Source organism: Eulemur rufifrons, chromosome 1 (genome assembly GCF_041146395.1).
Source record: "Eulemur rufifrons isolate Redbay chromosome 1, OSU_ERuf_1, whole genome shotgun sequence".
Classification (NCBI taxonomy): Eukaryota; Metazoa; Chordata; class Mammalia; order Primates; family Lemuridae; genus Eulemur; species Eulemur rufifrons.
In genome coordinates this window covers 69,584,648-69,597,265 of record NC_090983.1, presented here as the reverse complement: position 1 = coordinate 69,597,265, position 12,618 = coordinate 69,584,648, and the positions used below count along the sequence as shown (strand labels likewise).

The window sequence follows — 12,618 nt, the reverse complement described above, 5'->3', positions numbered from 1 at the left end:
TAGTATTTAAGTTTCTATGCCGCCAAAGCAAAGTATAGCTGTTTCTTAGAGCATTTCTTTAGTGTCAGAAATCCATGATATTTAATTTCAAAATACTAATATTATTGAATATCGCTTGTATTTATTTTATATATATTGATGTTGATATATAGTGGTTTTTAGTTAACAAAGATAGAAATATATGAAAAAAAATGATCTGAGCCAAAGAGAAAAAAATGTTCACAAAGCCCGCATATTTCACCGCATGCAGAGAAACTCTCCACATTGACCCCATTCAAGTAAAGTGCAGTGACCTGCTGGCTTTCTGCCCCACTTCATTCTGTTCCTAATTCTTCCTCTAAAGATGCAACTGTGCCTCTGGAAATAGAGCAAATTATTTTCATAGTCAGAGTGATTTAAGGATCTCTAGGCTCAGAACATTCTATCTAGTGTGTGAACTGCACAAGGATACCACCTGAAGGAGTGAATGGATTCAGTCTGGTTATGATGCTGTGAGGGGCTGTCTCATTAAAAAAAGATGACTTTTTCTGGAAACAAAAAATTCATTTGCTTTTAAGTCTGTGATGGCAGGACTCCACCATCCATCAGTGGCACGTTTTTCTAATCACACAAAATATGGGCTAGTTGTGGCCCTGATTTTTGTTTGATGTGCCCATCTTGTATCTTGCCTGACCCCGTTTATCCCATTCAGTGTCCACTTTGGTTATGAGATCTAGTTCCTTCATTGTGTTCTGATCCATAAACAAAGTCTGTGTCCTATACTTTTGTATCAGTATCTTCACTCCAACAACATTAGAATTCCTATTTCTCCATGAGTGAATTCTTTGCTTTCTGTGACCTCTCATGCACTGTGGTGCTGTATTTCTGAATTCATCCCCTGGATTAGTTTCCTGCTCCTTGATAACAGGCCCACAGATACATAAATTTCTGTTAGTATTTCTGCATTTTGCTTGTTGCTAGGCACCCCAAGGCAATGCTTTTGCCCCTTGCCAACTCCAGGATGTACTTGACATAGATTTTTACTCTGAAACGTCATATCCTATCATAATTCCCTGTGGATACAGAGCTTCACTTGACCAATTGGACTTTTATTGTCAGTAACTGCATCTTTGCTTAAGAATGCATAGCCTATAACCAACATATGTTTAGCACATATAAAGTCTTAAAAATTTTCTCAGTATACAAATACTTTATATTAAAAGAATTTTATGGCTTAAAAGTCTCATTAAAGGAATATTAGGAGGAAAGAGATACTTTCAGGGAAACTTTCAGATTTTGTGTTGAAAACAGTAGCTATAGTATTATAAAGAATTTTAGACACACTTCAGAATGGCTCCATTCTCTCAGTGGGTTGAATTACCCAACATCCTCTTTATATGAGAAGGAAAGGTGAATACACATATAAAATATACTGAGAGATGATTAGGAGAGTGAACAGTTGAATATCTTTGGGGAAAAGTAAGGTTTCGTAAAGGAAGTATGACTGAGCCCTAACTTGGACATTATGTGTGAATGCTTCAGAGAAGAAACCAGTCCAGTATGCAAAAATTTTTTCCCATTCTGTAGGTTGTCTGTTTACGCTCATGACTGTTTCTTTGGCTGTGCAGAAGGTTTTTAATTTAATCAGGTCCCATTTATTTATTTTTGTTGTTGCTGTGATTGCCTTTGGATCTTCTTCATAAATTCTTTGCCTAGGCCAATGTCTGTAAGAGTCTTTCCTACATTTTCTTCTAGAATTCTAATAGTTTCCCACCTAAGATTTAAGTCTTTTATCCACTGTGATTTGATTTTTGTGAGAGGTGAAAGCTGTGGGTCCTGTTTTAGTCTTCTACATGTGGCTATCCAGTTTTCCCAGCACCATTTATTAAATAAAAAATCTTTTCCCCAGAGTATGTTTTTGTCTGCTTTGTCAAAGATTAGATGGCTATAAGAGGATGGTTTTATATTTGGATTTTCTGTTCCACTGGTCTGTGTCCCTGCACTTGTGCCAATACCAAGCAGTTTTAATAATCACAGCCTTGTAGTATAGTTTGAAGTCTGGCAAATTAATACCTCCCATTTTGTTTTTGTTGCTTAAAATTGCTTTTACTAAACACATCAGTTAAAGGACTGATAACAAGAATCTATTTAGAACTCAGGAAAATCAGTAAGAAAAAATCAAACAACCCTATCAAAAAGTGGGCAAAGGACATGAATAGAAATTTTTCAAAAGAAGATATAAAAATGGCTAACCAACATATGAAAAAATGTTCAATATCTCTAATCATCAGGGAAATGCAAATCAAAACCACAATGAGATATCACTTAACTCCAGTGAGAATGGCCTTTATCAAAAAGTCCCAAAACAATACATGTTGGCATGGATGCGGAGAGACAGAAACACTCATACACTGCTGGTGGGACTGTAAACTAGTGCAGCCCCTGTGGAAAGCAATGTGGAGATACCTTAAACAGATTCAAGTAGACCTACCATTCGATCCAGCAATCCCATTACTGGGCATCTACCCAGAAGAACAAAAGTCATTCTATAAAAAAGACACCTGCACCCGAATGTTTATAGCAGCACAATTCACAATTGCAAAGATGTGGAAACAACCCAAGTGCCCATCAATTCATGAATGGATTAGCAAAATGTGGCATATGTATATCATGGAATATTAATCAGCTATAAGAAATAACGGTGATATGGCATCTCTTTGGTTCTCCTGGAGAGAGCTGGAACCCATTCTATTAAGTGAGTATCCCAAGAATGGAAAAATAAGCACCACATGTACTCATCAGCAAACTGGTTTCCCTGATCATCACCTAAGTGCACATTTGGGAATAACACCAATTGGGTATCAGACAGAGGTGGGGGCTGGGGGGAGGGAATGGGTGCATACCTACGTGATGAGTGCGATGAGCACTGTCTAGGGAATGGACACGCTTGAAGCTCAGACTTGGGGGGATGGGGAGGCATGGGCAATATATATAACCTGAACTTTTGTACCCCCATAATGAGCTGAAATAAAAAAAAAAAAAAAGAGAGAAACTAGTCCAAATAGAAAAAATTCCATAGCTAGAAAGAGAGAAAGCAATGAGAGGGCTTGGTTTCCTGAAGGAACTTTGAGATGGTCAGTGTTGCTGAAGAGTTAAAAGGAATAGTGAGAGAAGGTAACAAGAGGTGAAGCTGAGCCAGATCCTATGGAACCTTCCAATTTTATCATTAGGCAAAAAAAAAAAAAAAGCCATCAAAAATGTTTGAATTAAGGAGTGCATGTTTTGATTTGCATTTTAGTCTGCAATGAATAGAATATATATTTGGGAATCAAGAATATTACATAGATGCACTGTATTGACTCCATGCAATAATTTAAAGATTGGTGACTCATGATATCAACTTCACCATCATAATGTCAACATCAAATATTTTGGCTCTGTACCTGGGTAGATGGTGGATTCATTGTCTCAGAGAGGTAAAAACCTTAGCCCACGATGGTCAGTTGACTTAGCTAAGGCCATAAATGAGGACAGAAGTACCTTATCCATCACCTTAGAAGACATCATGTATCTACTGATGTTGGTCCAGAGTCCAGGACTATTGATACAAAATTCATTGTTATTTTTACTAACAGGCATAAGAATTTAATCTTATGAATGACAGTAGTGAGTAATTTTGTAGGAAAATCACCATGATTATAGTTACCACATCCAATAAACACATTTATTCTAGACAAGTAACTGTTAAGTATTTTCGATAACATGAAAGAGTTCTATTCAAAAGTTACACAAGGGGAACCACCTCATAAATTAATGTTCCAAAGCAACAAAGGCTACATCGCTTATTTGAATAATATTCTTTTACTTTTAGTTATAGAACTGAATGATAATTATTTCCAAAATTCAGGAGAGGTCTTCACAGTGAAAGGATATAAAACTTACCTATACAATACTCTGGGTTATCTTCCTCATTTTTCTGTCTTGGAAAAAAGACAGAACTATTGACATCATGGAAGTAACTCCAGTGGGAACATATGATTGTCATTTATTTGGTAGAAATTAGATCCGTGATAAATTTTGTTTTTTAAAATAACCCTGATGTCAGCTGAGTATACCCTGTGTGTTAAAGTCGAGATGAGGTTTGCTTAAACCCCGAAGGAATTATCTTTAGAAATTCAGAGCCTTTCCAAGATTTATTTAATTCCCTGGTAGATGTAACTGTTTTGTGATTGCTTTTGAGATTGCATTCTCTGTTCCTCACAGATATTGCTCCAGTATGTCCAAATAGTAATTATGATTACTTAGGTTTGAGGGGAATATGTTATAATAGAATGACTTGCAGACTCATTTTCTTAGACTCTTTCCCCTCCCTATCCCATGCTCATTTATTTGCCCTAGTTCTAGAAAAACAAAATCATTTAAAGATATGAAAATAATATAAAAACATTGGTATTTATACACCTGTAGTTCATATTATAATAATGCAGAAGAGAGACTGAGGAATTGATCTGATAATTCCATACAATAACCTCCCTTATTGCGAAGATAGCATTTATTCAACTTATTAAATACATTTTTGTGACATGCAGAATGCTAGATTCTGAGAAGGCAGAGATAAATAAGATGAACCTCCCCACTTTCCTTCTTTTGAAGGATCCCCCTAGTTGATTGGATTATATGGATTTATTGTGAAAGAGTATAATAAGTAAAAAGATTGAGACTTATGCAAGGTATAAGGCCAGGGAAGGGGGCCTGAATAGTCTTCTGTGGGATTAGGGAAGAGTAGAGAAAGAAATCCCTGGCTTCCTGTTCCTGTTTTCTTTAGCACAGCTATGTCCCACCTGAGATCCCTGTGGTGTATTTCAGACAGAAGCCAAGAAGTAAGGGAGCTGTGGAAACACATCCTGCCCAGTGACCCTGCCCTCACTTCTGTCAATACATGGAGGAAAATAGAAGGATCAAGGGATGGATCTGGTAGCAAATAGACCAGGGATGAGTACAGTATCAACTTAAATTTTAAAATAAAAGTGTTTGGGGCAGATAAACAAAAATCTGTTTTTTTTTTAAATTGAATTACACAAGTAATTATGACATAGAAACTTGCTATTGAAAGGCATAGCCCATTGTAAATATAAATCAAAATTTAGAAACCCATGCAAAATTGAATGCTTCATTTTACTCGAGGCCCCAGGCTTTTCAATTATTATGAAAGAACCACTTCCCGGTTGCCCAAGTTTTCACTGCATGCGTGCATTGGAAAATGATGAAATTTCTCTCTGTGAATATGAATGTTAATGACTGAGAAATATAGAAACCACACATTCTGCAATTCCCATAGCTTTAAAAATATATAGAGGACTTGCATTGCAAGTCTTTGTTTTAACTACTGTTATTAATCTTCTTTGATTAAGGCAGTAAAAGGTAACCACTGACTCACTGAGCAGCAATCCAACAAGTCAAAAAACTATAGTGTTGACAGCCTTTGTTTGGAGTCCTAAATAGATTGTGTCTAACTAAACCACTATGTAATTATGGATTCTTTGTGATTTTACATTCTCATCTTATAGTCAGTTTTTCTTTCTTTGATGTGGCCTGTTGTGTTCAGTAGCTTATCTGAAAACATCAATATGGTTTGGAAAGGATACAACCAAATTGTAACAGTTTATGTTCCCATAATACATGTATAGCCAAGGGGGGGAAAGAAGATAAATAGATACACTATCTCACAGTATTTCCATGTTACAGACATGGGAAATATGATTCTACCCTCATCTTCTCTCCAAAATAGAACAGCTGAATTTCTTTTTTCCATATATTTGTAAATCAACAGCTAATAAAACTTTGGAAGGACATTAAGTGTACGTCCAGATGACAGAAGAGATTGTGAATGAAGTGGAGAAGACTTTCTGACCCCCCACGCTGACAATTACAGGAAACAGTGTCTTCTCACTTTCATCCAATAGAAACACAAAATGAGATGTTCACCTAATGTGTCTAATTTTAAAACATTGATGTAAACCAAAAGGTTTTACATATAAAAAAACAATCTTTTTGTTAAATAACTTTAGGTAACAGTTCTCAACTTTGGCTGCACATTAAAATCCCCAAGGAAGATTTATTTTAATCTCATTACCTATGGCCACACCTGGACACTTTTATCAGAATCTCTGTGACTGAAACCCACACACCAGTAATTTTTCAAGCTCTTGGGTAATTCCAACATGCAGTCAAGATTAAGAGCCACAGATATATCATTACAGAATTAAATGGAAACAAGCTTTCACTTCCTTGCAAGTATTATAAATTCAGCATGTCAAAACGTAGTGTTTATATGAAATGTTGCCATGATAAAGTTTATGTTTTCACGGAATACAAGATTTCAGGCACTGATTTGACAAGTGGACATCCAATATTTTTTTTTCAGATTGATGAAAATTTCAATTGCAGTCTGCCTCATTTAATCTCAAAGTTAATTACATATACATTGTGCTCCACAATAATGTTAATTTCTGCCAATTTCATTTAAATGTTTTCATAAAAAAACAAATAATGTTTTCATAGTGCTTGCTGCTGAAAGAGTATTTATTTGGTCTGTATGTATGTAATTTCAATGAAAGCTGATACTCTATGCTTAGTTTTAATGAAATGATTCTAGGGAAGTGTTTATTTTCCTATCTGATATGAAGATACATATTTGAAAGTTTCTTAAGACATATTTTAAAGGAATTCAAATTTTTTTCTAATTTTTCTGATTTTATCATCTTTAAACAATGTCGTTTAACTTTTGCTATAGCCTATAAAATAATTTGGGGCAGAAATTGTTACTGTTATTAAATAATTTTATTACTTTCTTATTATTTATTACTTTATTATGCAGAATATTGAAATAGCTATGTGACTTGAGACTTGCACCTTGTGAAATGAAGGTTTGAATTAGTCAACATTGAGAGTCCTTTCCAATTCTACCATTTAGAGATTATGAACTTTGCAGTGTTAAACCAAGCAATGTCTACTACACATTTTAGATAAGACCTTTGCAATTACCCACTTCAATCTTATTATGTAAAAGATATGTAAACTGAGGTGAAAAGTGGTAAAATTATTCTTTCAATATCACAAAGAACAAGTTGTTTGTTATGTATCAGGGAGAATATATTATTAGCCAAATCTCATCTATTTATTGTAAGCATTTACCCCCACATCCATTGTATAGGTTCCTTGTTTTGTTTTTTTGTTTGTTTGATTTGAATTATTTCTGGAAAAATCAGTGAGTTAAAAACTCTGCCAGCTTAGATCCTAAGGCATTTTTTAAAACACACAATACTTTAAGTACTTTTTTCTTGGCTAAACAACAACAAAAATTATTGTATTCACTTGTTCTAAGATGTTCACTTTTTCATTTTGCACATCTAAATGGATGTGTTTTACAGTCAATGGTTCATTACAATCATTGTCTACTAGCTAGCAGTTGTTATGGAAGCAATATTTCTTAAGCTTTTCTGAACATGGGCAGACCTGTTCTACAGTCATTGCTTCAGCTAAGTTATGTGTACTCTTTATATTACGTGTACTCTTTATATTACATGCATTGAGTTTACCTGGCATTCACCATTTCTTCAAAAAGATTACATAATGATTCAGTATTAGAACACAAAGTTATTGTATAAAAAGAAAAGGAAATAGCAGTAAGAATTAAATTTTATGTAATTAAGCAAATATTTGTTATTGGAGCAATGCCTCTAGTTCTATATTTTCTTGCTAATCAACAGCTGACTGACTTATATGGTTTGCTTCTTATCATGTCTACCATGGGCCAGGAATATGGGCAACACCAGGGATCTTATTATAAATGCAGAATCTTGGGCTCATAACAGATCTACTGAATCAGAATCTGCATTTTAACAAGATCCCCACATAATTCATTTGCACACACAAATTCATAGCACCAAGGAAGATATTCACAAGAAAATGAAGCTGTTTTATATTTTGTTACTGAGGTATGTGCTAAATCTTTGCCTCTCATAAACTAGGCAATACTACTTAATGCTAGAGAAACCCCTTAGAATACGTGAAAGAAACTTCAAAGCAACAAGAAACTGGTGTGACTGATTCATAAATCAAGCATGACAATATTGATAGAAATTTATGTCCAAAACATTTTAAAACTTTTTCTATAAGTTTTATTAAAGTATTAAATAGATTCTAATGATAAGAAAGCATTGTGCTGTAGTTTATTTGACAACATTTTTTTTTCTTTCCTCCTGGTAAATAAAAGGGTAGTTTATCTTACTATTGGTGAAACAATCGCTTTGATGAAATACAAACACCGTTTCAGTGTGTCACAAACTCATCAGGAATCATGACAATCATAATTCTTGTTTATACAAGTCTGTGCATTTAAGATAGCTGGACAAACTGACATATATAATAAAATGATTAATTTGTATAGATTAAGAATTACCATATGTATTACTATATTATATACAAAGTCTTCTCTGCTAAATGACTTATCTCAGCTTTATTGAGGTATACTTAAATAAAAATTATATGTACTGAAGATCTGTGACTTGATGTTTTGAATATATGTATATATGCACAGTGTTAAATGATTATCACATTCAAGTTAATTAACATATCCATCATCTCACATCTTTATAATTTTTTTATTTGTGGTGAGAAGACTTAAGATCAACTCTCTTATTACATTTCAAATACAGTATACAATATAGTATTATGAACTCTAGTCACCATGCTGTACATAATCAGATTTCCCAAACTTACTCATCCCACATGATTGAACCTTTGTACCTTTTGATGAATGACTATTTGCATCAAAATAAGAGGAAGAATTAATAAAAAATATTAGTTATATTTCATTTTTATGCTACATTAAATAATGAAATAGTGGAAATTTTATCTAAGTAAACATGCTAGCTGCATTAATGGTAAATTAATTTATTATAACGCTACACATATAATGAACATAAAATTAACATTTGTGAGTGGATTTTTTAATCACAAAAATAAAGCTTGATAGAAATAGTTTTAAGATGCTGGAATCTAAATATCTACTTTTAGTTTGATTTTTAAATACTTTATCTAATTGTTGACATATAGCATAACATACAAAAAAGTTTTTATTTAAACAAAGTCTCTTTTTTCCGAATGATGCTGAGCAGCGTTTATTGATTGTAATCCTTGGGTAGAACCAATGGCCATTAGCTGTTGGCTGTTGGATTGCTTTCAGACAGTTTTTCCAGCTTTACTTCTTTGATGACAATAATTATCATTCTCATAATTTTTGCTTTGCATACTAAAAGTGGTGGGATTTTCTAATAAGGCAGAAGAATAAAGGTTTGAGAAAAATGGTGAAGAGAACCTTTCTCATTTGCCAACCTGGCTTTCTAAGTTCATTTGGTGGTGAGCTACATAGAGGTGAAAGTTCTATAGAGATGAAGCACATAAATTCATTTCAATCTGGCCCCCTCAATGAGAAGCGATGACTACGAATCCAACTGCTTTTCCCACCCCCTACATTTTGATTTTCTTATATGCACAATATCTTTTGTATTGTGGGTGTTTAATGAATTTGTTTTCAAATAATATATGCTGGAAAAAAGTTATACTTGAAGTATATGTACATTTTTCCCTGGCTATCTTACAAGAGATGTTGCTGAATCTCAACGGGCATACGATCAGTATTTCTTTTTTATTATTTGTCTTTGTCTCCCACATTTTATGGTCTTTTTTTCACTCACTTCTGAAGGAAACTAATTTTAACAATGCTGTATTGTGTCATGTATTAGGCCATTCATAAGTGGCAGGAAATATCATCTGTTTTATTTTATTTTATGGAAAAATTTTAATCCTCTAGCTCTTCAGAATATTTTACATGAAAAAATAACCTAAGGAGACTAAGCTGCTATTACAGCTCCATATTACCCCATGACATTTTTTTTTATAATCTATAATCACGATGATTTAAAATTACATGACAGAAATGTCTGAATGTTGACAAGTTGACAGGAACAATGAATAACTGCATGTTAAATTTGGTATGACCACATAGAGCTCTGCACATAGTATTTATACAAGCGTACCTTTTTGGATTGATTGCTTGAAAAGAAAAGCCTAGACTTGTTTGAATTTATAAGCAAAGTTAAAAGCTTTTCTCAAAACATTAAGTATTAAAAGTAATGACAATTATGGTGCAGCCACTTACTAATCAGTGTGTCCCAGGGACCCAGCAGCATCTGAATCATCTGGGGGCTTTTTAGAAATGCAGAATCTCAGGGTCCACTCCAGACCTAATGAAGTAGAATCTGATTTTTTTTATTTGAGCATATTATGGGGGCACAAATGTTTAGGTTAGATATATTGCCTTTGCCCCACCTGAGTCAGAGCTTCAAGCATGTCCATCCCCCAGACGCTGCACACTGCACCCATTAGGTGTGAATATACCCATACTCCCCCCTCCACCTGCCCGACACCTGATGAATGTTACTATTATATGCACACATAAGTGTTGATCAGTTAATACCAATTTGATGGTGAGTACGTGTGGTGCTTGTTTTATCCCTATGTGACTGCCCCCTATGTGCATTAATGTTTGAAAAGTGATGGGAGCATTCCTTTTCCTGATCTTCTGGAATTAAGGAGATTTTAAGAGGCAGGATGCGTTTAATAGATTCTGAATGTAAAGGAAACTTACATATTTTCTTGAAAGTAAGCATGGTTTATAGCATTCTCAAATGGAATAAAAAGCATACATGACTAGATTTCAGAACAGAAAAATAATCTCGGTTTTACATGCTTCAAAGCCCTGTGGACCCATGGCTATCTATGTTCTTACGACTTCTTGTGTTATACAATAATTCTCTTTTTCTAAACAAAGAATAAAATTATATTCACTAAATGAATTCATCTCTCCCTGTTGTACCTGGTCTTTTATTGACAATCTGTCTCAGAATGTTATTTTAGCTTTCTTATATTTTTCTTAGACCTGTGGAAATCATGCTGCTTTGTTCCCTCCAGGAATTAAAATAAAATATTAGTAATTATGCATATTTAATTTTCAAAATGCCAAGTGATTACTCACAACACTTATAAAAAGGAAAATGATTTTAGATATTCATAAAACATTTCCTTAGTAAGAAGCTTGCACTTCTGAAGTTATGTTATTATTGATATTTCTTATTATAATGATCAGGATGAGAAATGAATTTATTAACATCCCTCTTCTTTCTTCTTTTCCAGATGCAAGACAAAAGTCTACCCTGATGAACTTCCAAACACAAGTGTAGTCATTGTGTTTCATAATGAAGCCTGGAGCACTCTCCTTAGAACAGTGTACAGTGTGATAAATCGTTCCCCACACTATCTGCTCTCTGAGGTCATCTTGGTTGATGATGCCAGTGAAAGAGGTATAATCTATTTTTCTTGTATTTTTAATTAGAAAGCTTTATTATAGTCAAAAAGATAACTAGGCAAAGCTCTATATTTGCTTCATAATTTTATTAATCCTGCAACTACCTATCAAATTTTCATAAATATATCTCATTGATGCCAACTCCAGAACAAGTTAACTAATTCTTTTAGTTTCTCTCATGATTCTATTTGGCACTTACTAACCTAAAAAATCAGCCAATGTGACTTTCAAAGATGTTTCTTTCCCCCCCCCCCAACTCAATTGACCATATTGTTAAGCATTTATATGATTTTGTGGATCTGTGACAATAACTAACTGATGAAATCTCTGTTATTTATTTCATCTAATACAAAAACATTTGATGGGAGCTGGCCACCATTTCTGTGTACTGAATATATATCTCAGCAGTATCTCTGCTATGTCTTTAAACAGTTTCAAATTTTTCTTATAAATTCTTATTGCATGTTACAGATTTTCTCAAGTTGACATTAGAGAATTATGTGAAAAATTTAGAAGTGCCAGTAAAAATTATTAGGATGGAAGAGCGCTCTGGGTTAATACGTGCCCGTCTTCGAGGAGCAGCTGCTTCAAAAGGGCAGGTCATAACTTTTCTTGATGCACACTGTGAATGCACCTTGGGATGGCTGGAGCCCCTGCTGGCAAGAATAAAGGAAGACAGGTAAGAATTCATGTGTTATGTCTGCATGGGTCACGACTGAATCTGTTAGGGCCGTTCCAGATGTCCATCAGAATTCCTCTTCCACGTTGCTATTTTCAGGTTTATTTTATAGCTTTTTAAGAAAGCAGGTCCCACTCTTATTTAATAAAATAAGACTGGCTTATTCATGCTGTATGTGGATATTTGATTAAGAAATAGTCAAATAATTCAAAAAATAAAAAGTGTGTTGAATATTCATTTTTTAGGTGAAGGAAATCAATTCCATCTGAAATAATACTATATAACACCTCTTTTCAAAGAACCTGTTTGTGTCCTCATAACCATCCTGTGAGATAGGTAATGTAGACATTCTTATCTGTACCTAGTAATAGGAAGGAACAAAGGAGTTACATGGTTTGCCCCAGTAGTTGGAAGTGCTGGGAACAGTTCCGTTCTTCCCGCTCCCTTCAGTGTTCTCTGTGCTACCTCGGTGCCCTTAGTCAGTCTAGTTCAAATTCACGTTGAAGATCTTAAAAATACATGTGCGCAAGCA

At 34.1% G+C, this 12,618-nt stretch overlaps 1 protein-coding gene across 1 annotated transcript in view; it reads left to right on the top strand.

Annotated features, from left to right (window-relative positions):
- The window catches only part of GALNT13 (polypeptide N-acetylgalactosaminyltransferase 13), a 445,056-nt gene that overhangs the window by 228,831 nt on the left and 203,607 nt on the right, over positions 1 to 12,618 (top strand). The window contains exons 3-4 of the mRNA XM_069472524.1: positions 11,236 to 11,402; positions 11,879 to 12,086. Coding sequence (XP_069328625.1) covers positions 11,236 to 11,402; positions 11,879 to 12,086 — 375 coding nt within the window. The remainder of the gene's footprint in view (positions 1 to 11,235; positions 11,403 to 11,878; positions 12,087 to 12,618) is intronic.